The 26,662-nt window shown below is 40.9% G+C and overlaps 1 protein-coding gene across 1 annotated transcript in view; it reads left to right on the top strand.

Annotated features, from left to right (window-relative positions):
* Positions 1-26,662, top strand: part of lrp1bb (low density lipoprotein receptor-related protein 1Bb) — a 230,752-nt gene that overhangs the window by 163,003 nt on the left and 41,087 nt on the right. Inside the window, exons 41-56 of the mRNA XM_076109566.1 lie at positions 1,061-1,250; positions 3,428-3,632; positions 5,866-6,058; positions 7,927-8,052; positions 9,064-9,192; positions 9,391-9,510; positions 10,169-10,282; positions 10,493-10,642; positions 10,871-10,993; positions 14,219-14,338; positions 15,237-15,365; positions 15,849-15,971; positions 16,946-17,086; positions 17,322-17,509; positions 18,845-19,028; positions 19,122-19,207. Of these exons, the coding sequence (XP_075965681.1) occupies positions 1,061-1,250; positions 3,428-3,632; positions 5,866-6,058; positions 7,927-8,052; positions 9,064-9,192; positions 9,391-9,510; positions 10,169-10,282; positions 10,493-10,642; positions 10,871-10,993; positions 14,219-14,338; positions 15,237-15,365; positions 15,849-15,971; positions 16,946-17,086; positions 17,322-17,509; positions 18,845-19,028; positions 19,122-19,207 (2,321 nt within the window). The remainder of the gene's footprint in view (positions 1-1,060; positions 1,251-3,427; positions 3,633-5,865; positions 6,059-7,926; positions 8,053-9,063; positions 9,193-9,390; positions 9,511-10,168; positions 10,283-10,492; positions 10,643-10,870; positions 10,994-14,218; positions 14,339-15,236; positions 15,366-15,848; positions 15,972-16,945; positions 17,087-17,321; positions 17,510-18,844; positions 19,029-19,121; positions 19,208-26,662) is intronic.

Below are 26,662 nucleotides of genomic sequence, written 5' to 3'. Positions count from 1 at the left end.
TCAGCAGGGCATTTGTGTTGTTGTTGTACTGGTTAGACATTTTTATTTTTATTTTTGCATGGTGCCAACATTTGTTTTGCTGCTTACAGTTTTTTCTCCCAAAAAACGTTGTCATAGTTTTAGTCTCCCAGAGCATAATGGAAACAATTCATTAATCAGAGATTTCCACAGATACCATAAATTGGTCCATGGGAAGCAGTAGTCTTATTCGTGTACATGAGTACATGAAAACTCAGTGACACAGTATTACTGCAGTTATTAATTGACGCTTGTGCAATATTGTTTTAATATTGCACAAGCGGTCACATTCAAAAGGTCATTTATGAAACCATAGCCACAAAATACAACATCTAGTGTCCATGATCAAACGATATGGCCAGGTGTTCTGTCTGTGATCACTGTCTCTCTCTGAGGGTCTCCTCCCTGTCAGTCACATTATTGCACCCGGCCTGGGAGGCTGCGAGGACCTTATCATATTCTCTGTTTAGGAAATTGGTTCGCAGTGAAAACATATTCAGTTGCTGAGTGACTGTTGCATCAACAAATAGCTGTCTGTAGTGAGACATGAAGTCATCTCCCTGTCAATCACCAAGGACACATAATACCGGTTCTAACACAATCTGAACCTGCCATCTGTTACAAGCAAAGTCAGTATTTTACCTAAATCTGCAATGGGGGAACTTTGCAGTTTAATGGCCCCAGATGGCAGTGGCAGATAACTTAAATGTTTTAATTTGGGTTGATTGTATTACCCTAAGGCCCCACAACATGATCAATATGTGCTCCTCAGGATCACACATTCATAAAACAAAAATAATCGTATGTGTTTCGCTAACAACTTTAATTTTTTACTTACAAAGGATGTAGTACACTTTGTTACAGCCATTACTTGTTATCTAGACAGATATATATTCAACATTTATGCTTTTCCAAATGCAGCTTTAAACACGAGTTGTCTTTCCAGGCCTTGTGTTTTCATTAAACCATGCAAGATGTGGTGTCTGAATTCATTTACTTTGTGTGGAACCTGAGCAGAGGTCTTATGTGTCTGTTATTTTAGATGTGGGTTCAGTCGAGGGCCTGGCCTACCACCGAGCCTGGGACACGTTGTACTGGACCAGCTCCACTACTTCAACCATCACCAGACAAACTGTGGACCAGAAGCGAGTCGGTGCCTTCAGTCGACAGGCCGTGGTCACTCTCTCGGAGGAAGACCATCCGCATGTCCTGGCCCTGGATGAGTGTCAAAAGTCAGTAGCTCTTCTAAGTAACAAAAACAAACATCACGCACGTCCACATGCACTCAACGTTGATCTAGTTGGCAATAACTCAAGAATTTATATGCTAATTATGACAAATAGAATACAATTTGACAGACATGGATGTAAATTACATCATGACCAACAGATTCCCTGTCCCCTCTTGTCAAATAACAACTCTTGGTCAGTGGCCCAGCTTCAAACTATAAGGCTCAAGGTACCCCTCTAGCGTTAGTTTTGGACGTGGGAGTGTCAGTTTCCACTCGCTACATGCATAGTGTCTTTTCAAAATAAATGTATGTCTTCACAGGAAGTTAGGTTGAGGCATCAAATCCACAGTACTGTGTTTGTTTGACCCAACACCTCTTCCGCCCATCCTGTGTGGACTATCTCGCTCTTTATACTATGTTCAGTTCTTCTATGCATCTAATAATTACGTGGGTGGTTTTTACATTGGAGTTAGTTGAAAGCATAGTGCATCGGTATCAGACACCTAGTGGCACGTAATTCTATATATTTTGTGTCTATCTCCTCTCTATTATTTACCACTTTAAGTATTTGCTTTTCCTATGCTGATGACACTATATTCTATATAGCTTTTGATCTTCATTATTATCTTTATGGTCCAGAAGACACATAACAGAATTATGTCATTCAATCAGCCAGGTCTTTCTTTCTCCCAAAGATACAGTAACGTTTGGGGATACACATTGCTCTCAGAACTTTCTAGAAAGCCTATTGATAATTGACCCTTAATACAGGAGGTTGATGCCAGGGATTAAACTAGAATAAATCATATTTATGTGCATGCTTGTATGTAACAAGTCAGCCCCTATGTACAGTATTTGCTGTCAATGTGATTATATTTGCTTTCAATCATTTTGGCAACCTCATAGCCTGGATTTATTCAGCGACAAACTTCGTAGCAATAGGTCTGAGATATAGAATGTGTTTTGGTTTGCATGTTCACACTTCAGGTGTAAGTGTTTTTATCTGTTCTGAGCTGTACTCATAGCTTTGTGAATACCTGATTTAACAGTTGCTTTAGTGTGCCAGTAAAAAAAAAAAAAGAAATCTCTCAGATTTCTTTTTTACTCTCAGATGTTTTGAACAATCCTGTCTGTTGTTCAAAAAATAACACCTCAGTCTTCCTGTCACATCCTGTTCTCATGTAACACTTGCATATTCATGAATATAAAAATGTTTCTGCGAGCAGTCTGAAAAGAGTGAGGAGTATATTGCTCCTTCTTTTGTACTTTATTACTAAATTAATTTCTTGACCTCAGCCTATATCCTTGGCTGGCAATGTGGCACTATATCCATCCCACCCCAGCAGCACTGTCTGATAATTAGATTTCAAACTCAAGTGATTAATTCGCAGTCCCTGGTTGTGACTTCTGACCGGAACCCTTATTAGCACACTAGAGAGGACTTCCATGACTTCATCATTGTATGAAGTGAGAACCCAGGAGCTGAAAAGGTTTTTTTTATACAATTTGAAACATATCCACCTCTTTTTTTTTTTTTCACGGTTTATCTGCATCTCTGTGGATTTCAAACCATCCATCTTGCAAACCCATATAAACTAAGATATACATCTTTCATTTATTTACTCCGTTGCTATCATCTGTGTTTTTTCATATTCTTAGAAGTCCTCACACAAGGGAATATGAATAAATGACCTCTATCTCACAATGTGTGATGCTAATCCGTTTTATCAAAGAGAAACTGAGCTCCACTTTATCGGTGATGAGCTCCTTCAGGGCAAACAGGGGAAGCCGATGGCGGGCCACGGAGGTTTTGGCAACATGTTGATAACTGACTGAAACAACTGCATAAACCCCCAGCAATTAATTCAGGGGAGGAACATTTCCCTGTCCATTAGGGTTTGTTATGCCAGCATGGCAGAGAGTTTCCTGGTATAGCAGCTCTTTTAAAAAGCCATCATTCCTGCTCCCTGATTTAATTATAGACTGCACGTACTTTGTGGTTCTTGCCCAGGTGGTGTGAATTCATAGAAGTACCAAGGTGAAGTAGTGCGTCTTTTGGAGAGGGAGAAAGTCTCTGGTCACATCTATACATTAAGATGAAGCCACTAATGCTTGAATTGTAAATGAAAAGACTGCTCACTAGTAATTCCATGTTTGGTTGTCCCTCTCACATGATAGCCTGATGTTTTGGACCAACTGGAATGAGCAGAGACCCAGCATCATGAGATCCACCTTAGCAGGCAACAACATGAGGGTCATCATTGGTTCTGATATCCTGACGCCCAATGGACTGACTATTGACCACAACGCAGAGAAGCTCTACTTTTCAGATGGAAGCCTTGGCAAAATTGAGAGATGTGACTACGATGGTTCCAGCAGATATGTGAGTATGAAAATAGGGTAAAGGATATTAAGTGTGGTTGCTTAATTTCAAGCAATGGATTTGTTTATCTCTGTCATTATCAGGGTCTTATTTAAAAGGTCCACCTTTTTTTGTATCCCCTTTGAAGTTCCCATGAATCAAAGCAAGTTTTTCTTCCACAAAACTCTCAGTGATGGAGATGTTTCATTAGACAACATAAGAGAAACAAGGGTGTCAGATTGATCTGCCTTTTTCTCCTGAAATGAAACTTTTTTTCTTCCATTTAATCTCCCATTCCTATTGAGCTCCTGAAACATGATCCTCTATACAGAAGATAGGATCAGAAATACCTCTTGATGTTCTTTCTGATATTTCAGCTCCGAGGGGACAGATGGTTTCCTTATTCACAGAAGCCATTCCCTGCTAAAGTAAAGAAGCTCAGGGAGGGGAGTTTTAATTTTGTTGCATGTACAATGTATAAAATCACAGCCGGATGACAAAAATATTATAAATAAGTGGACATATTAAAGATTACAGTACAAAATTGACTTTTTTTGCTATGGATTTCAGTTTTAGCTTGACATGACCTCAACAGCTCAGCACCTTGGCCCATCTCAATTAGTTACCCATAGGCTTGCTGAGCCGGGTCACACGGCTCAGCAAGCCTTCACCTTTGGGTCCCCACCTGCCCTTGCTGCAGTGGAGTCCTGCTAATGAAGGCTTTGCAGTGAGACCGCCCTGGGTGCAAATTCACCATTCCAATTAAAATGTGTAAATTAAACAGAAGTAGCTGATTGTCAACTTCAGCACTTATCCTTACTGCAATTGTGAACATCTTAAGACAACCCATCCAATATATACAAGAACGTACTGCGGAGATGGAAGCTTAAGGCTCCTGGTCACTCCAGTGGGATTTTTGCAAAATCGCCAATGGCTGCAGAATTTCATTTTGGAATAATAAAAGAAAATGGGTTAGGCCCTAGATTAGGTAGAATAAAACCCATTATAGAACACCAATTACGTATCGAGTCCTATGAATGAAGACTTGGATGATGGTGGAGTGCCCTTGAATGCCCAGCTAACCCTCTTCTCTGCAGCAGTGCCATTACATGCTGTCAGGTTGGCGGCAGAAAAGAACAAGAGCTGTGGCAGGGCTCACTCCCCCGTGCCATTTTGAGAGTGGACAACCCGTGTTGTTAACGAATACAGTGCTTCACAAAGGGCACAAGAGTGCATTATAGGGGAAGCTATCAGCATGTTTAGGTGGGGAAATATGGTCTTTTTTTTACCATGAATAGATTGAATATGCATTGAGAGCTGTCTGGGAATGATTAGTGTCATTTGAGTTCAATGTCAGCATTGTACTCTCCGGGTATTTTAATGTTTCCATGTAAAACCGAGGCTCATTGAGGTCATCAGTTTGGAGTTTGCTGGCGATTGCAATTGAAGTACCTTATTTCCACATTGCTGGAGAGTGAAAGATTAGAACGTATAAAATATGTTCACATTTATCCAAAACACAGCTTCAGCGCAAAAGTAATATGTAGCTGGCTGTAAACTTAATCTAATTTTCCCATCAATATGTTCCATCCAATCCCATCTGGCGATCTATCTTTCCCTCTCTTTCTCTATCTGCCTCTTTTTCTGTCTCTCACTTTCCTGATGGCCAGTTTTTGCTTCCACACGCTGGGCTCCTTTAATCAACACCTGTCCTATTAATCCCAGTATGGCACAGGGCTAATGTGACGGTGCTTACAAGCCTGTCCCACTAATGTCTGAGACTACAAAGCCGCTGGTGGCCCTTATCCCACCCACCCCCCACCACCACACACACACACACACACAATCCCCCACAAACCTGGAGAGTCCCACCAGGAGGCATCTGATGGATTCCTGCCTCCCTGCCAATGACACTGTCATTTACTCCCCCAACATCTGGGTTAAGCAGTCATGTGGGCAGCGGGGGTGATGTGTTGATTAATGAGTCAAAGCATTATCTTCTGCATTTATTTCTACAGTTGCACTCAAAATTCTGCCAATGCTTTTTCCAGCCAGATCTAAGGTGCAAATATTGACTGTGTAAAATATACGTATGCTTTTGTTATCGCTGTGTTATCTACTCTGGCATATAGAATCATTCACATGTACTGTAAATTTGCTAGTACCCGAGTGGCATTTGACAGCACGGGCCTTAAATCTGAAAAGCATGATGGAAAGCAGTTCTAACATGGGTCCTTTGCTCTACAATGTTTAGGTCATAGTGAAGTCAGGACCTGGGAACTTCTACGGGCTTGCCATCTATGCAGATTTCATCTACTGGTCAGACTGGGCCCGCAGGTCTGTGCTGCGATCAAACAAGTACACGGGTGGTGACACCAAGGTGCTTCGAGCAGACATACCTCATCAACCAATGGGAATTATAGCTGTGGCCAGGGACACCAACAACTGTGAGTATTTGAACACACGGAGATGTCCGTCGGATGCAGTGTTGTGTCTGCAAATGTTTGTGTATTATGTGTGCAGGTGCCTGGGCAATAATGTGTGCTTGTTGGCAGAAGTTTACTGTAAGCATGTTCATATTTATTAAGTTCATCTCTGCCACTAATACAGTTTGAATGCAATTTACAGCGCAGTGTTCCTGTCAAATAGACAATACACTCTAAATTCAAATAAAGAAATCTGAGAACCACATTTTAGCTGATACTCGTTTTTTGACGAGCATAGCCTAAAAATAAATTTTTTTGTTTTTTTGGAAACTTTGTGACACACATTGAGGCAGGATATTTATATGACCTTGTTAAAGATGAGTAAAAGTACATTATTGGTAATATTGGCGGATAATATCTGACAACTGGTATGTCATAAATGTTGTATTAATTAAAAGCAAATATTTAAAAAATGCTTCTCATCGTGATGTTAAAAACAGTGGGTATGACAAATGAACGTAATCTTATTTAGAATGGCTAGAAACTTAAGTTTCAGAGGCAATTAATTAAAAAAAGTAGCCTACACAACGTAGGCTACTTTTTTTATTAATTGCCTTTATTAAAGGGAGTCTCTAAAGTGTCGTAAAAAGTTGTATTTCCAAGTAGGACAAAGGAGAGTGGGCTTAAGCGTGTCCCACTGGTTGGACTCAGATGCCTAGAGCCACGCTGTTCCTCGTTTATCTCGTCATGAGAAATAATCCTATGACCTGCATGGGCGCACCTGCTTGTCTACAGCATAATGTGCAGTGACCAACAATGGCTGATCTGATAATCAGTTTCTACTTTTTCTGTTTGTACATTGTTAACCTCTTGCATTGTCCTTGTCATGAGTATCCTGAATATAGATAATCATGCAAATGGTTTACTTGAGTTGCAGAGCAGAGCAATAGTTTCTTTCCTCATGAATAAAATACTCATGGCTGGAGGGCAGGTAATAACAGAGGGTCTCCAACGTACACGCACATGTCTGTGATCGTGATACTGATGTCTCTTGTTGCTAAGCTTCTTTGCTACGTTTTTTTCTCAGGACTAGACGAGCATTTGATTTTTTCTTTTATGTCTGCAGTTTGGTCATGCGATTTAAAGCAATACATGATTCCCACAGCGCTACACAAAGCATTTTCACACAGCGCCGCAGGCAGAGAAGGACCAAAAATTGTAATACATTTGCTACCTGTCAGTAAGGATAGTGGTAGCCTTTAACAACAGAACAGCCCCTTTTATTCATATGTTGACCCCCTATGAGTCTTTAAATGGCAGCATTTTACACTTAAATCAGATCCATGCTTAATATAAAAAACAAATAAATAAAAATACCTGTCCTAAAAATGTGTTATTGAATAACAATGATTCATCTGCCTATTTATGGTTTAGTGCTGTACTTTTTTAATCCTGCTGGTATCTGTGATTACAAACAATTTCATGCCATAACACATCACACCAAGAGGTTTCCATCTCAGCTGCAATTTTATTTTATAGGAAAAAATCTATACCAGCTATCTCATGCATTAACATTATTGATTAGGTTTTGTGTCAGGCCCTCAGATAAAAAAAAACAAGAGCTTCTTTCTTAATTTACCAACCATTTAGGAAGTACATCCGTCCTATGGTAAGCGCAGAGAATCCAAATTCTCTGCCAAAGATTTTTAAGATTAATTTGGAATATCACTTATCAATAATACAGGAGACAAGGACGGTTCAGAAGATAACTCCACGAAGGTATTGGACATCTTAGACTGATGACATCTCACAGACTGTGCCCAAGGGGAGATTTTTTCCTTTGACTGCATCTGACCGCTCAATCGATTTCTTTTTGATTGTTATTAAAGGTGAGCTATCCCCATGCCGACACATGAACGGAGGGTGCGGTGACCTTTGTCTCCTGACGCCGTATGGGAGGGTCAACTGCACTTGCCGTGGAGAACGTGTGCTGTTGGATGACAACAGATGCGTGTGTAAGTCATGACGATTTAAGATTCAATTACACCACAAATGCTAACGCTTGGAACATTCTCAGTACCAGATATCGATTAGCACTCTTTATGGATACATTTACATGCGTAGTTTAACCTGGCTTCTGTCCACACTCAGGTTAAGCTCTTGTTTGTGCTCTTTACATGAACCTTTGATGTCTTTGAATTGATGTCTTTGAGCATAACACAACACAAACAGGAAAGCATGAACTGTCAAGAACAGAAAGATGTCTCCTCCTCTTTGCATAAGCATTACATTCGTAATGATTCCAGCAGTCTTTAGTCAATACCGCTCAGGAAAATAACACTTATAATGTTATCTGCCAGCAGGTAGCAGAAAGCAAACTTGAAAGTATTGGGTGTCACAGTCAAGCATTTCAATGTTGTCTGGCTTTCTAATTTGACAGATTGCTGGTTGAATTTGAAATGCAATGTGAGGATAGAACATAAGGTGGGAGGAGCTGTTCAAACGAGGGAGGTTTGGCCAGACTAAACATGGCAAGTGAGTCAGAAGAGCTGGATGGTAGCCTGGATGTCACGGTAGAGGACGACAGGCTTTTTTCTTCCACACCCCGATTCCGCTCACTACTAGAGCAAGAAGCTGAGACAGAGATTGCTCAAAGTCTGTGAAGGATTCATTGTTGGAATTTGAATTCATGGCTGATGTCTGAAATAACTAAAAGTACATTGTTGACATGTATTATCGGTGTACTAGATGGAATGAAAATGTCCTATACAACTGAACATCAGAATGTGCCAGGATTTCACAGCTCATATCTCCGTCAAGCTGAAGTAGCTTATAAGAGTAATGGGGTTATTTTGAATGCAGTTATGACATTTTACAAATGTTGAACCGAAACTGGGTTGCTGGAGTAAATGTGGAGTTCACTACAGTAGGCAGTGAAATGTTGCCTCTGGGTTAACCTGTGTTGTATGAAGTGTGTTGAGATCTTGACAGTCATAGTTCGTCACCCTCATTGTCTTCCTCTGCAGCAGAAAACTCCTCCTGCAACATCCACACTGAATTTGAGTGTGGGAATGGCGAGTGCATAAACTACCAGCTAACATGTGATGGAGTAGCCCACTGCAAAGATAAATCAGATGAGAAGATGCAATACTGTGGTAAGAAAGCACTTCACAACGTGTCTGAAGCAGATTTGGATAAGAACGTAGAGTACCAGATCAAATGTGTTGCTTTGATTTAGCAGTCTCGGAGAAATAGCTGACATTTGATTGATGCCTGTCGTTAATATTTATGGTACTAAAAAGTGGCAAGCATTTGGTCATATCTTAATTATTCATGAATTTCACTGTGTTCAGACAACAGGAGCTGTCGGAAGGGTTTCAGACCCTGCTACAACCAACGGTGTGTGGCCAGCAGTCGTTTCTGTGACAGGATCGATGACTGTGGGGACAACTCTGACGAAGCTTTCTGCAGCAGTGAGTCACAGCAGTTTGATCTCCTGTTCAATCCGTCCTGCCTCTGATGGCAGGATCCAGCAGCACTAATGCTTATATTAATACGGAATGTGAGGCCACATGCTGTGCTAAGCCTTCACTGTCTAACGAGCCCCAAGATCATAAAGAGTGCAGACATTTCAAAGAGGCTCTGAACCGCTACCCTTAAATGCCTGGACAATATTTCAATGTCTTGTCAATATGGCCAGACTGATTTTGTTTTGGCCTTGATGGTGAAAACAGTACAGTTGTGTCCATTCCCTTGCTGTAATTGGACTAAAGTTGGATAGCATCAAAGGTATATAAGCTCTTAATACTGTAGCTGATTGAGCCCACAAGGTGTTCTCTTAATTAATGTGGACCTTCCAATTTAGCAGACTGGGATTTCAGGAAGAAGTTTATTCCACTATGGTGTGCCATCTTCAGCTTTGCATTTTGTTTTTAATTTGGCATCAACAATAACATTCTCTATTGCTATTAGAAAATGTAATTATTGTATTGTTATCCGGCAGTTTTCAACTGGGACAAATTTCAACCACCCCCAGAAAGAAGTTGACTAAGTGTTGTTGTCAGCTGTACCTGTAATTGCCTCTGAGTGCTGTTTCCATTACCTTTTTGAAATGCTAATTCTCTCCCCCAGATGTCACGTGTGGCTCATCAGAATCATCGTGCAAGGATGGAAGCTGTGTACCCAGCTCAGCCTGGTGTAACCAGGTCATCGACTGTGCCGATGCCTCAGACGAAAAAAGCTGCAGTAAGTCCTTTAGCCTGTGATTTGCATTGCAATTATGGTAAAAAATGAAAATCTAAACACACAGCTCTACTTGTGGATCAGATAGATCCAGTAACTTAGATCTGTGTTCGTCATTTGGATCAGACTGAAAGATTGCCTGTCTCACCCTTACCTCCACCATTACTTCCATTGTGACAAGACAATTATTGTGGTGCTGTGTTTTGTATTCAGACCACACCGACTGCTCTCACTTTTACAAGCTGGGGGTGATGGAAAAGGATTTCATCGGCTGTAACTCCACCTCACTGTGCATCCACCCAGCATGGATCTGTGACGGCGCAAACGACTGCGGAGACTATGCTGACGAGACCAACTGCCAGGGTGAGCACCCCCACACAAACACACGCAGAGTGACGCGCTATATTGCGTGTGCATTCAGGGACAGATTAAGAGAAGCCAGCTTCAATTAGAAAAGACTTAAGACAGATCTCATTTTCAGAGGTGATTATGACAGGGAAATAAGATATTCAGAGAGAGCTTAGGAAAGGATAATGGCCTCAATCATTGGTAATGCCCAGAGGACTGACTTGGTTTTGTTGCTCGTCCTAGTTTCCCATGGGCAGAAGTGCGAGGAAGGCCACTTTGCTTGTCCGAGTGGGAACTGCATCTCCAGCGTGTGGCTGTGCGATGGCCAAAAAGACTGTGAAGACGGAGCAGATGAATTCCAGTGTGGTAAACCAACATGTCTTACGGGGCCCCTCATGGGGAGGGGCTTCTACACAATGAACTCAAATGATGTTTTGTTCTCTAAAGGGTATAGAAATAGATGAGGTATTTGTTTTGCTGTACACAACACTGTTGGAATGGATATTTATTTTCCATTAACAAGAAGCGATTTGTTGTATTGCTTTTGTCATATTGAATAGATCCAGGCCTGCAACACATATTACATACAAGATGTAAGGAGGATAATGAAATACAAGAGACAATTGTGTATCATGCCATGAGGCAATTTCTCTTGACTTTGTTTTGCCACCCCCCTCTTATTGGGTGTTTGAGATTTTTCAAGTGGGTGTTGCTGCTTGTTTGAAAGTCTAATTTGCACCCTAAATATAGAGTGAGGCTGTTGTTTTTCATTTCTCTCTTAAAATTATAATACACAGCACTTTCTGTGTTTCAATTAATTAATTAAGGTATCAGTCAGTGAAACTGAAGATGTAAGTGTGGTTTCAATAGAAAACAGGAACATATGAAGGGATTACACATTACGATACCACTCCTCTTCCCTCACCAGAAGCAGCAAGAGCATTCGTACCTATGCTTTGATCCGTGCAAATGTATGCAGAGCTAACTGGGACAGTCAAGATCCGTCCAATTAAACAGGGGGGGGGGGACCATAATTAAGTCATGGTATGGATTAATATAATTTGCCCTCAAAACCAATAGCTTGCACACATAATCATTCACGTGTTATTGCTTTTGGCACCAAAGCACAATGGACTGGGTGCTTTATTGGTTAGCTGTTAAGCTTCATCACCGTCACATGCATACACAATGTCATTTTATCTGATGGAGTCGTCAGTATTTGAGTTGTCAGCCTATTCTATTGCCTATCTAGCCCATAGACTGTATGGTCTTGCCCTGTGTTTCTCCAAACTGTTATTCTGGGGGAACCACTTTTTAAAAAATGACAAACAAAGCGACCCAATTCACAACAGACCTCATCTATAAATCATGAGAAGAGCGAATTTGTCCGTACGTAGTGAACATTCTTACTGTTCATTTCCACATCACCTGATATCAGCTCGAAAGGGTAAACCAGACATTTTTTAAGACATACGTTTGATGAATCACAACTTCATTTCATGTATGTGTTGAAAACATTTGTAAAATACTTTATAAATGAGACCAGATAAATGCATTTAGGCAGAGTTGACAGGCTGTTTAATTCTTTTCATTTCCTCTCATCAGTAAAGAAACAGAGCATATGCTCATCGTATTATATTCAATGTTATAAGTAGTTGTTATATGTTCAAGGACTATGGAAGAAATTCAGCAAATTGTTTCGGCGACCCTAATAAGATCACTTGCGACCTCTCTGTGAGTCCCGACCCCTGGTCCATTCTATTAAAGTGTAAGAAGTCACGAAGCACTCAGCAGTTAGTGCTGTCATCAGTGTACGGAGCTGCTATTGCATTCTCTGTGAGGTCAGAGAGATGTAGCTATTGCAATTTGCAATTATCGACAACAAATACCTCCGATTCCTCTCACTGAATGAGGAACAATGAGGAATGTTGTTGCATTCCCCTTCAACTGTTTTTCTTTCTTACTCTGTACTAGCGACGGCTCTGCTGTTGGCCTTCAAACCAGCCAGACTCAAGTTGTTTGGGACTGATGACATCAGGGACTAAGTTCAAGAAGGATAACACGCATACAATTCGACCATAGAACTTAAATGTCTTTGCCTTTGAGAATGTTTGACTGAATGTTGCTGATTTCTTACGTGTCGGCTTTGCTCTTCCTGGATAATTAACCAGCACCTTTGTTCACATTTCACTTGCAGCAGATGGAGAAAGGCAGCAGTTCAGTGCAATCCAGTTTCCATACTTAATGTTCTTCGAGTTATCTGATTTATTTTGTAACTTTGGCCATGAATGTTGTTAGAGAGATGCATAACACATGAACAGCATTTCCATTCCTTGATATAAAATGTCATTTGTGCCTGTGTGAAATGATAACATCCCATGCTTCCAATGCGCTTTATATCAGAGCTCATATGAGTTATGCCACGATTCTTTGAGAAGTTCTGAATAGCTTTTCAGGACAAATAGACAATATTCCCATTCCTCTCAGTTAATTACCATATAAAAAGCTCCAGCCACTGATAATCTGACTGCAAAGTCAAAGTGGTTTGAGGAAAATGTCATTACATTTCAGAAATTTCAAATTCCACAGCTGATTAGATGAAATAGTAATTTGTCACTTCACAATGAATAATGCGCTTTTCAACTGTGTGAAACACTATTGAAAATGAGACATTAAAGACTTTCTTTGATACATTTAAATTGCTGTAGACCTTCTATTTTGTTACACACTTGAAACAGCTGTGGAAGCAGCATTTGAAGTGCAAATTTAGTATCACCAACAAAAAGTCTGGATAATCATGATTTCCAGATTTAGCCATCGAATGTTTATCTTACATCTTCGTATCAAGGCATGTAAATCTGCTGTGATGTACAAAGCCTGACAGGAAGGACAGCAACGCAGTGTGAGAAACGCCTCCATCCCTTCTCCCTACCCTAATTCCTTGTACTGTGAAATGACCTGGAGCACCCCCCCCCCCCCCCCCCCCCCCCCCTTCTTTCTTCCCTCAACATCTCATCAAAGCCCTGGCAGAGTTTGTCAGGCCTCAAATCTGAGGGAAAGAGACCACAGAACAACTCCCCGGGGAGAGTGGGTGGCTCAGTGACACAAAGTCAGCACAGATTATGAATATACCCACATTTCACACAATAGCTTTTTACACAGTGATCAGCAGATGGCTCTCTTAGTTGACATCCAACTGTTTCTTCTAACCCCTAGCAGCCTAGTTAATAAAATGAACGTCAATAATTAATACCTAAGTGCTTTGATATCGATAAGATATTCAGTCTCGACGCTTGGTTTGGGTTCAGTTGATGTTTCTATTTCCCTCCACAGAAACCAGAAGCATTCATCAAAATGTCTTTGTTCTGTGAGGGAAAAGGAGAATATTTATATTATATTTACAGTCTTTTGTGTGGCAACTACACTCATGTTTGCTGCTAGGCAGGAAAACTTTGTACCAAATAAAAGCCAGCCAACTTGCTGTGTTCTGATTACAATCTGCCTCTTCTATAGGGTATGCCACTTTTGTTGTTTCCCCCTCACTTTGTTTGATTTATGGCATTGAAGCTCGTTTCCCACTGCCCTCTGCAGACTCGTCGTGCTTGTGGAACCAGTTTGCCTGCTCAAAGAACAAGTGCATTGCCAAACAATGGCTGTGTGATGGAGAGAACGACTGCGAGGACGGCCTTGACGAGAGCGTGCAGATCTGTGGTTAGTGCCCTTTCAGATGTTGTGGGGAATCTGCCGTCGGTGTAAAAGGTCACATCTGCTATATTGCGCGTGACAGCTCCATGTGTTCCCCTAGCAGAGCTGGAAATGAATGGACAGAATGGAACAACCTTAATGAGACAACAAATGAGACCGCAGGCCTTTCTGACGATTCAAGTAGGCACTGAGGCAAATAGATTTTTCATCACTGAGGCCCAAGAGGCACAACTTTTTCAATGGGCAAATGAAATGTGTGCGTAATGCATTGTAGAATAAAATAAAAAGAATCCAACCGCAATAAAGAGACAAGAATTGCTGTGCACGTTGGTTGTGTAATTGGATTGTAATGGAGTGTCAAGGAAATATTAATGAAACGGCCCAAAGGTTTCCCCAGAAACAATTCTCGTCAAAAACAAGATATGCATTTCAGCTATACAAGTCTAATTGATCTTCTGTATTTACCTTTGTTTCTCATTGCAGCCATTTTTTTTTCTACTGCTCTCCTTTGTCTTAAAGGGCAGCCCTAAGATAAAGGAGAGCATTGCTGACTTACAGAATCCACAGAAGTAAATAATTGTTTCTCACAATAGCACTGTCTTTATTTTTTAGCTTGCATAAGGGGAACCGCTGCCCGAAGAAAATTAAGACTTTGTTCAGGTCATAAAGGGGTATCAGTTCAAAACCTTAATTCTATGAGTTGTAATATAGAAGAGTAAGAGCTTTAGTTTATTGGAATTGCTGGTGAATGTTCACTGATAACAGAAGGTACCATCCCAACAAAACAAAATACATCTGCTTCAGTTCAGTGTCCCTTGTACTCGTTCTCCTCTGTGGTGCATTTGACCCATTGTATTCTTTGGCTTTTTGAAAATGGAGCATGTGGTCCTGTTTCTCCTCTCAGGCTCAGTGACATGTGCTCCAGGGCTGTTCAGCTGCCCGGGGTCGTATGCCTGTGTTCCGAAACGCTGGCTCTGTGATGGTGAAAGGGACTGCCCGGATGGGAGTGATGAGCTTTCTGCAGCTGGCTGTGGTAAACACTGGTTCTACACACTGAATACCTCTCTGAATTTATAAAAGAAACTTCATGTAAACACAGAATTAAGAAATGATTGCTTGTTCACACTGTAACATTGTACACTGTTTCATTGTACACTGTTTCATTGTATAAATCAATAAGCAGGGAACATGAAATCCACTTAACACCTACTGTAAATCCCTTTGCAATTTTTATTTCAAGCATAAAGAAGAAAACAATTATATTGTGGGAAGGAGTGTACAATGGACGTTTTTGTACAATTGTATTCTCTTAAGTGGTGCAATTTGGACTGCCATCCACAAATTAGTTCTGGACAATTCAATCTTTATTTGTCTTACTTTGATTCAAGCCTACCAAACACTGAAAAACAAAGAATTATGTTAACGTTATACACATATTTCATGCCAAGCCATGTTTAGGAAACATGTCTACCCATTGATTAGCTTTTGAATTGACCATTTTCTTTTCATGCGTTAGCACCCAACAACACATGTGATGACAGCTCGTTTCGCTGCCACAACAAAGCATGCATCCTCCAGCGGTTCGTCTGCGACCACGATGACGACTGTGGAGATGGGTCTGATGAGTCAGTGGAATGTGGCAAGTAGATTTATTTTGCTCTCTTGCTCTTAATATTCACCAAAGTATTCACTAATAGTATATGAATATACCCTCATTGAAAGCTGCTCTAGGCAAGTTGAAAGAAACTGTTTCCTAGCGTAGCGATGCTGCACTTCTTTGTCTTTTCTTACATAATACCATTTGAAGTTTGCACATTTTAAGACGAGGGGTTCTCCGTGGTGCATGGTAAAAAGGCATTTCAACGAATTAAGTTGAAGTGAATAAAAGTCAAAGTCACCATGCAAGCAAATGAAGCCCAGAATAAAGTCCAGTTAAGTGCTATATTTTAAATTCCGAGCATTAATATCGCAGCAAACAAGTATTTGCTGTGTAAAGATTACGGGTGATGTAATGGTATTGACGATAGCCGTGATATTTAGAAAATGAAATATTTATATCATGTTAATAATACATATAGGATAATATTGTGTAAATGATCCAGCACTTCTTAAATCACCCTTTTGAGAGATTCTCTCTCCTTAAATTAGGTCTTTTGCAGCTGAGGTATTTTAGAGTAGGTCATGTTTCTCTGGTCTGGCCTGAGTTTCTGTTATTTAGTTGTTTTTTTTCTTTTTTTATTTGATACTATGATACTTATAAACATAAGGACACCCAAGTTTTATTTGTGTATATATAATTGTTGTTGTCTGAACCAGAGGAAATGATCTGTCACAGCCGTGATTTGTGATGACTGGTGTTGAACATTTATTATTGAAATATTGGCCGATGCAGCTGTGCACACCCGTTACGCCTCCAGATGGCTTGATTTGTTAATCAGGAATGATTCTGTATACACTCTAACTATGAGGGTGCTTCAATTCTATATGAACAATGAACAATTATTTTTCATTATTTGAACTTAATTCTGTTATAATTCCATCCTCAATTGAAGCTGTGTCACTGCTGAGCCCAAGTATGACTTGATGAATAAGTGTCTACCTCTCTTTCTTCAGTCTATCCCTCCTGTGGATCGGAGGAATTTCGCTGCGGGGATGGCCGGTGTCTTCTCAGCTCTCAGTGGGAGTGTGACGGCTACGCAGACTGTCCCGACCACTCTGACGAACTACCTCTGAACCTCAAATGTCTGGCCGCAGGTAAGACGGCTGCTTGGCTCGCTACTGGAATCTCTTCATCAGTGTCACCGGCTGCACCGCTCACACAGGAAACTGGCGGGGACATATGGCAGAAACAAAAGGCGCTGCAACCAGGAGAGGTTCCTTGAAAGGAATTAATCTGTCGAGATCCATTGTCGGGTCAAAGACATTCCCCAACTTTGTTGAGAGATGAAAGGGCGTTGTGCCAGTGACAGTCGTGTCTTTCTCTTTTCAGGAAGCTTGTGCAATGGCTCCTTCTTCATGTGCTCCAACGGACGCTGCATCTCTGAGGGGAATCTATGTGATGGGAGAGATGATTGTGGAGACCAGTCGGATGAGAGGAACTGTAAAGTGAACGAATGCTTGAACCGCAGAGTCAGTGGATGCACGCAGGACTGCCAAGATCTTCCTGTGGGATTCAAGGTAAGTGACCAGTGGACTAGTCACGGTTTAGTAGCTTGGAAGTGCACTCCTCTTCAGAGTCGTTTGCTGGCTACAGTTAGTCCATAAAGCCTAATTCATCCAGTCAAAGCTTAAACCAGATGGAAATAGAACCATATTTTTAGTTAGTTTGCAGGTAACATACACAGACATGCGACAGAAACAAAAACTGAAAGCAAACACAACAGCAAGCCCCTCAGCAAGTTTGGTAACTAAATATAACCGCATCTGGAACAACCTAGTCATCGTGGTTTGGTGCTAAAGCAAAGTCAGTGAACCCACTGCACTGAGTGCTCATTTATAAATATGAGTCACAGCTAACACTTCACATCGGAACATTTTAATTCATAGACTTGATCTACAGTTCTAAGCTCTAGCATCATTATTAGTAGCAGGTGAAATGTAGATGCTATATTTGTAACAATGTGGACATTAATGATTAATGAATTTACCCAAACTTTGCACATAATTAAACAGATAAAATGGGGTTGGAGCATACACACTTTTTGAATAACCTTGAATGCTGTGAGGAGAGTCTCCAACAACTGTCTGCGCTCCAATGGTGACATGTGATATCAGGGTTGAATCCAGTTCAAGGCCACGTCCGCTGGAGTACTCGGGTGGCCATCACTGTTGTCAGACTGCTGCAGTTCATGCATTCGTCCCTGGAATTCCCTCTCCTACTCTTCCATGAAACGGTGCTAACTGCATCCCAAAACTGGCTGAAAGCACAGAAAACCTCTCTTCCCTGTCATGTCAGGGGCAGAGCTGGACAAAGAGCACATCAATGCAGACCCTTGGCTCATCCATTTGTGGCCTGAACAGGGAAATCAGCACTAAGGCCCTCAAGGTTATAACTGTGGATTAAAAAAGGGGATTTGCTCTGGGTCCATAGCAGCTGATTCAAGCACTACAGTCATTTTGGGGGGTGAAGTACGACTGACGTATGATGTATTTATTTATTTTTTCAGCCATGGTACAATATGTCTATATCACAGCTTTGATGTCATCATATATGTTGGATGCTACATTTTGATACATTTTCATTGCTTACCTGCATTGTTTTTAGAAAGTGGTATTGGAAACTGAAATATACTTCAGTTGTTACAGATTGATTTCAAATGACTGCAAAAGCACAGCCTCTTTAAGTGCACTGTTTTTATACCAGAACCACAATGAAGCACTGTATAAAGAGTCTAGTGGTTGTACCGATTGACTTGAATGATTTGTCTTCATTTGAAATAGTTAAGTGGCAGAGTCATAATGGCTAAACCGAGACATTAATCTTAACCATTTTTATGTTTTTTTTGTCATTAGTGTAAATGCTGGCCTGGTTTCCATCTGAAGGATGATGGGAAAACGTGTGTGGATGTTGACGAATGCTCCACTACCCTTCCTTGTAGCCAGCGCTGCATCAACACTTATGGCTCTTACAAATGCCTGTGTGTGGATGGCTATGAAGCCTTGGAGCGCAATCCTAATACATGCAAGGCCGTGTCAGGTCAGCCTGATTTTTCATCTCACATCTTGCAGAATATGAGTGCGTAACTGTAAGTCCCACTGGTCCCCTAACGCTGTATTTTCCTCGTTTCAGTTGAAGAGCCTTTTCTCATTATGGCAGACCACCATGAGATCCGGAAGCTGAGTGTGGATGGTTCAAATTACACCATCTTAAAACAGGTAAGCAATATGTGCATCACCCCCATTGTGCCTGTAGGGAAGTGTATGCCATGATCAGATTGACATACTGCAAAGAGGTGTGGTATCTTGCATGCGACAGGTCTGTTGAAGTGATGATGAAGGATGCTCCGTGGACACTGTTCTTGCTGGTATAATAAAGTTTATTACAAACAAGCAACACATGCCATTACGGACGTCTAGATCGTCCGGAGGTCTCAAGTCGAATCAGAAAGTCCCTGCTTCTAGGGCGCTCGCTTCATCTTTATATAGGGTACATGTCATGCAACATACAGGGCGGAACAATGAGAGAATGTATGTGGCCCCCCTCATTCTGCACATCCACCCTTCTGCCCCTGGTCTCCTGCACATCTGGTTTTCATCTAAGACAACTACCCTTGGGGTCTTCGCTGTACTGTGTAAGGCCTGAAAATATACCACATATTCCCCCCTTCGAGACTTACACAAAGTCTCGAAAAAATAACAGAAGAGACATACAAGTGTATGATCATGACAAAATTAACAACCCTTTTTTAACATTAAAGCAACGATAGGCCTACGGAGTATATAAAAAGTGAGAGTGAAAAACCTGTTAGGCAGCTAATTTTTCTTGAAATATCCATTAAACAATGTAAACAGGAAAATTCTCTCACGGTCCCTCTGCCAAGGCAACCATAAGTAATACTCCAAAACACTGAAATGAGAAATTTAGCAATTTGTGTAAGGAAATGACTTAAACAAATACATATGGAACACTCAGCAAATCAAAACAAAACAATGTCCAAAGTCAGGCTGGTCGACCCATCGCACCTTTCTATGGACCTTTTCCTGCCTACCCCTCTGTCCCTAAACATCGAGAAAAAGAAAACATCCGAGGTCCCATTATATTTAGAAACCATCATTTCCCAAGCATTTAATATACAAAGACGAAAATTCATTTTTAATAATACTAATGTAACATTTCAGTGAAGACATGAGACTGTATAACGCTGCAGTTTTCTCAGCAGCCGTGACTCAGGTGTAGTATCGAAGATGTCTTGAATCTGGATGTTGTATCGCCAGTCCACGTTCAGAGTCCTTCAGATTTTCATGTTTTCATGTTTGAAGTGTCTGAATCCATTCAGCCCATCGGAGTCCCTGACAATCCACCACCCTCACAGTGGTCTTCCCCCAATATGTTCTAGAATGAAAGAAAAGAAGGCCAGTATCTTTTGCATACAGAACAGATACACATTAAAACATCAAACACTGAATAATAACACTTCTATAAGTAAAATGTGAGATTATAACTCATAATGTCCATTAATCATTTTGTTCATTTGTTTCCATACCCCCCCCTTCGAGACTAAATAAAGTCTCGAAAGAGCAAAACAAAATCAACACTACAAACTACGCAAGCAATCACATAGGTAAATAATAGGATTATGATCATGAGATATTCAAAATGGATATTCCTCCACCACTTCGATCTTTATTGCGTCATCCTCATCCATGTCCGTGTCAGCTTCGTGTAATAATGGCATCAGAGTTTGATCGCCGGGTAGCACAACTCCAACCCATCTAATTATCATTGCCTTTGCAAAGGTCAACAACAGCGTACAAAAACAAAACATCACACACGACAGAACTAGCGCTACCAAAATCTGAACTAACACTGCAATGCCTTCCATTTAGTGTCCCTCTTTTGTACTGTATGGTATTGATCCATCATGTACTCTGGTGCCTGATCAGAGTCACCAAAGTTATTATCTACGTTTGAAATAGTCCTCTGAGCTGTCATGGATGACTCTCCATGCTTCTCTTCCATCCTTTGGTCTCTACCTTCAACCATGTCATTACTGTTGTTCACGCTAGGCTCTATTTTTGATATTAGCTTCTGGGTTGCATTAATCATATCCTTAACTGTTCTAGATGTCATATTAGATGTCCGCGTTATGTTTACAAATGTCGTAGGTGCCACAGATGTAGTCACTGTTGTAGCATTCATCCCCTTTGTAGTCATAGCTAGAGTAGTAGTCTGAGTAGTTGTATGAATATTCTTAGTTGTTTCTGGAACTAACGTAACAAGTTTCCTCTGTGTACTAATCACCCTTGGAGTGGTTACTGTAGTAACCTGTTTCTGAACCCCTTTAGTACTTCTTTAGTACTTCTTTAGTACTTCTTTAGTAGAAATTTCTTGACCTGTTGCACTCGCGAGCAAAATGACCGTGTTGTCCACAAGTATAACATTCGTTTGATTGCTGTTGAAAGTTTGGATTCAACCTTCCTCCTCGTCCGAAGTTTCGTTGATCTCTTCCTCTCCAGGGTTGCGCTTGATCAAAAGCTGGCGGTGGGTAAGAGACAAATGGACTCACCGGCGGTGGCTGGAACGATTGGAGCTGAACCTGGTTCGGCTGAGGCTGTGGTACTCGTTGATCTAGTGGAGCCTGATTCTGCATAACCAGAGCCTGCTTCTTCTCCATCTTCCTGTTATCCGTCAGTTGTATTTGATTAAGTTTCCTGAGGGTCTCTTGGTCCTGGTCTTTCTGATCATGTTCCTTTTTCCTATACAGCTCCACTTGGTGGGCTATATGATCCGTATAGACACCCTTTGTCATGCTTCCAAGACCAACCACCTCTGCCAACTTGCTTCTCACTGGCAGGGGCAACCCCTTCTGTATTCTGGCTCGCAAAATTGACCGCTCCATTTGATTCAAATCCGGGTCATTTCCTGTGACATTTCTCCACACTTGATGAACTCTCGACACATAGGCCCTCGGGTTTTCTTCTTGTCCCAGTGGTTCAATAAGAATATTGTCAGGATGTACATTTGTCGGAAATGTGTCTTTCAGCGCCCTCCACACTTGACCTCTATTTGCAGCAAACAGCTCTGAATCATTCACAGCAGTTCCCACATATCGATTAAGTCCAGCTTTCTGTAGAATCTCTCCCATAGCGTGAATTCCAACGAGGTTGGCCAAGAGTCTCTTGATATCTCCCATGGCTGGTTGCTCTCCCACCAGGATCTCTTCCAACTTCGAAATCCAAGGATGTGCTCCATCTTGAAGAGTAGGTAACTTTTCCAGTATGTTTGACATATCTGCACTCTGCCAAGGCTTATACTCCAAATTCTGTCCTCGGATGACCACGGGAGTCATCCTGCTGGGATTCGACTGTTTTCTAGAGTGCACTCTATCTTTCTTGGCAGATTGGTTGAAGTTTGCATTCTCTACCTCTTCCTTCCGAAGCCGCAATTCTTCCAGCTGGTACTCTAGTTCTCTTCGTTCTTCTGGCCTATCAGTTTTTTGTCGTTCACGGCGGCATCGGTCTATGCTTATTTCGACCTTTCTCAAAGTCTTCCGGGCTTCCTCTTCATGGCTCTCTTCCTCTTCACTGTCATCAGAGCTAACGTTTCCTTTCCTTTCCGCTCTGGCCAGCATCCGCCTGACTTCAGGGTCATATCCTCCCCTGCTCCTGTCCTGGTCGCTTTGGTCACTCTCGTATCCATAGCTCCGCTGTTGCTTCCCTTCAAACTTTGTTTTCTTCTTACTTTTGGATCTTGGATGCATCGTTATAGTTGTCTCCGCTCGTCCTGTTTCTATTATTATGTCCTCCTCGTTTCTGATACGGTAGTCACCCTCCTGACTGATCACTGGGATCTGAGGATAGATTTTCTTGGACTTTGTCCCTACCTCATAAGGTGGCGGTCCCTTCACTGGGTTCATATGTGAGAACAATGAATTGGTGGCTTTCATCAGTTTTTCTGTTTGTTCTGTATTTTCTTCTGCATCTTTATCCCTCTTATCGTTTGCAGCTTTGATCAGTTTCTGTCCCTCGTTTTCAAACAACTGGAGAATGCCAAGCTCCACTTGCCTCTTCTCCTTGCGTTTTCTCCCCTTTTTTCCCTTCTTTTGCTCTGCCTTGTATGTGGATACAAGTACCAGCATTATTTTAATTACATCTGGGTTAAGAGTCCCCTCCACTGGCCATGGTTGGTCAATTTCAGGCCAGCGTTTATGCCATTTTTCCGATATTTTTGCAATGTTTGCAATGCCTCTAATTAGAGGATTATTCTTCTGTACCACTTCAACAGGAGTGATTACCTTTGGATTTTTAGTATTCTTTTTCCCCATTATGATGACTTCCTCTTATTTTCCGTTATTTGTACTTTAAGAATTAATTGCTACAATTTAAGACTACTCAAGGCTATTTAGATTACTTCCCCCTTTCAATTAACCAATTATCCAATTATCCAATTAACCAATTTACCAATTAAGCAGTTATGCAATTAACCAATTAAGCAATTATGCAATTAACCAATTAACAAATTAACAAATTAATCAATTAACGAATCAACAAACCAATCTGTCAATCAATCAACAAATCAATCAATTATCTAATCAATCAATCAATCAGTCAATCAATTATCCAATCAATCAATCAATCTTCCGCTCAAATCATCAGACAGTCACCATATTGATGTACACCACAGCACAGATCAGAACAAACCACGCACAATGACAAAAATGGACATCTGCAATTATCAGCAGAGGTTAGACCACACAACCATATGCCATTAATTAATTAAATGCATTAACTGGTCAATCAGTTGCCAAGTTTTCTATTTATTTATTTATTTATTTATTTCTCCTATCTGCCTAGATCATGTATTCTTTCATGTGTATAGGATCAGGTCAGTATCCTCTTAGGTTTATAAATGAAAGCAGGTTTATATGTGTACCCTCAATATTACCTACAACTGAGAACACATACAAAGTGTTTTTGCTAAAGAGTTTTTTCTAAAGAGTCGGTAGATAAATTTGTACCGGCCTTTAGTAGATTGAAACGTAAGCCTCCCCTTTGACGTCAGCCAGCCACACTCCGTGATGTGCCGGTCCACTGCCTTGCCTCCCCTTGTCAATTCTCATTCACCGTAAATGACATAACAGACAAGAAACAGGCAATGATTTAGTCTCTTATGAAATCCTTCGGTCCCGTTAACAGCATACCTAAATATTATTACTAAGTTGAACCCCTTACCTAAACATTGTAGCATTTAGTGAACTCCCACTGAACCTAAACAGTTCAACTGGCAAAGAAATTCTCTGTATCTCCCAAGAGTGTTTTATCATCACCTTTCGACCTCCATCTGGAGGGAGTTTTGAGGCGAGTGAGGGGGGAGGGGTCAAATTCTACCCTTCTTAAACGAAGTTCATTGTGCATTTAACAACTCATTTGTTATTTTACGTCCCTTTTAAGAAGAGCTCATGTTTTATTTACTGACTCGTTCAATTCATTAGTCTTCTCAAACGAAGCTCATGGTTTTATGAAATACATCATTCAATTCAATTCATTACGTCTCCTTAAACGAAGCTCATGGTTTTATCAAATATATCGGTCCACATATCTGTCCTTTCAAATTATTAAATGTCCCGTTCTAAAATCACCACCTATGTACATTTATTCAATCATAATATGTTTTTTCTTTCTTTCAACGCATCCATTCTCATCCTATGCATTTTTATGGACATCTGGAACACATCAGCAGCTAAGATTCACACACACACATGGTCAGCCGTCTACGCACACCCATTCTCCTCTCTGTCTGCTCAATCCCAAAGTAAACAGACGCACACACATTTATTTTTTTTTCAGCACTTCATTCACACAGCATGCTTTTTGCCGCTATATTTCCTTTTCCTTATAAAATTTATGCTACCTCTGAGGTGTAAATATTCGATGAGAGGCTGCATCAGACACCGTTCGTCAACCAATGTCAGAGTGGTAACAGTCAATCGAATTTGTGAATTTACACTCTCCAGTTATTAAACTGACCATAAGATGTTATTTCAGGTTTTATTTCGGCCCGTACTACATGCACCTACACTTTAGGGCTCTACCTATCTGATTTGCGGCTCAATCATATGATCATTTCCTTTATTTCCTTATCACTCTTTCCTTTAACCTTTTACATTTATTTATTCAAATTACCTGGATCCAGGTTTCTCCCAATTTTGTTTTTCTAACTTAATTCCGGACTATGTCAGAGCCATCGTTACGCGGTGACTAATATGCATATGTCTTACCGTTAAGAAGTTGAGGGCCCCTCTTCATTAATCTTGCACGATACTATTTAGCACACCTTATTCGTTACCATGAAGCTATTCTAAACTATTCCTTTTCCTTTTCCTTTTCCCCCTTTTTTTTTTTTTTTTTCATAAATTTAGCACGGATCCTCACTTTAAACATCAAATCAACAGGACATGTCCATAACAAGAAGGTTCTTAATTTACGGTGTGTCCCAGCAACCTCACATAACAATTCCACATAACAGCCTCAATTAATGACCAGCATTCAATCGAGAGATCTCACCGTATGTGAAGTCGTAGTAGGAAACTGCCAGGCCACCTCCGATACTGTTCGTGACGCCATCTTTGTGGTATCTTGCATGCGACAGGTCTGTTGAAGTGATGATGAAGGATGCTCCGTGGACACTGTTCTTGCTGGTATAATAAAGTTTATTACAAACAAGCAACACATGCCATTACGGACGTCTAGATCGTCCGGAGGTCTCAAGTCGAATCAGAAAGTCCCTGCTTCTAGGGCGCTCGCTTCATCTTTATATAGGGTACATGTCATGCAACATACAGGGCGGAACAATGAGAGAATGTATGTGGCCCCCCTCATTCTGCACATCCACCCTTCTGCCCCTGGTCTCCTGCACATCTGGTTTTCATCTAAGACAACTACCCTTGGGGTCTTCGCTGTACTGTGTAAGGCCTGAAAATATACCACAGAGGCATCAACAGATTGTCAATCAAATTGCCATCTTATCCTCTTTTTGAGTTTAGTTTGGACTCTCCCCTGCCACAGTCTGTCAAGTGTGGGTTTTGATGGTTGTTTGAAAACACAAATTTTAGTGACGGTGTAATTATGTCTACCTGCTAAATGTGTGGAGCAACCGGTACCTTTGCAGAGAGCATCACTATATATTGTAAGTGATTTCTTATTGAATAACGCAATGTTTTGTATTGCAGAAATGGTGGACAAAAACATTATGACATAAATCAAATTGTGCTTTTCGGACACAATAATGTTGAAAAGTTTGCAAATCAATCAGTGTGCTTCAGCCTACTTACCCACTGATGTCTCAGAAGCACCGGATTCAGCTGCACATTCTTGAAAGATGCATGCTGAAAATGATGTATTACCTCAAATAAAGACATTCAGTAATACTCGGCCAAAAACAAAAGCAGGTGATTGTACGCCTCGGCTTCTAGGAGTTATATTCATAAGCCAGTGTTAGGATTCAACCTGAAAATGTATTGTTCTGTTTAAATGAAAACATATTTCTCAAACCCCACCACATGGAGCAGAGTAAACTGGCCATCCGAATTAGGAAAGAGCAAAATCACCCTATGAAGGACCCCATGGAAACGCTATTTGAATCATTCCTATAGGTTTCATCTCAGCTCCTCC

The sequence above is a fragment of the Anarhichas minor genome, unplaced genomic scaffold (genome assembly GCF_050575085.1).
Source record: "Anarhichas minor isolate MPS153535 unplaced genomic scaffold, ASM5057508v1 ptg000004l, whole genome shotgun sequence".
Lineage (NCBI taxonomy): Eukaryota > Metazoa > Chordata > Actinopteri > Perciformes > Anarhichadidae > Anarhichas > Anarhichas minor.
This window is presented reverse-complemented; position numbering and strand designations above follow the sequence as displayed.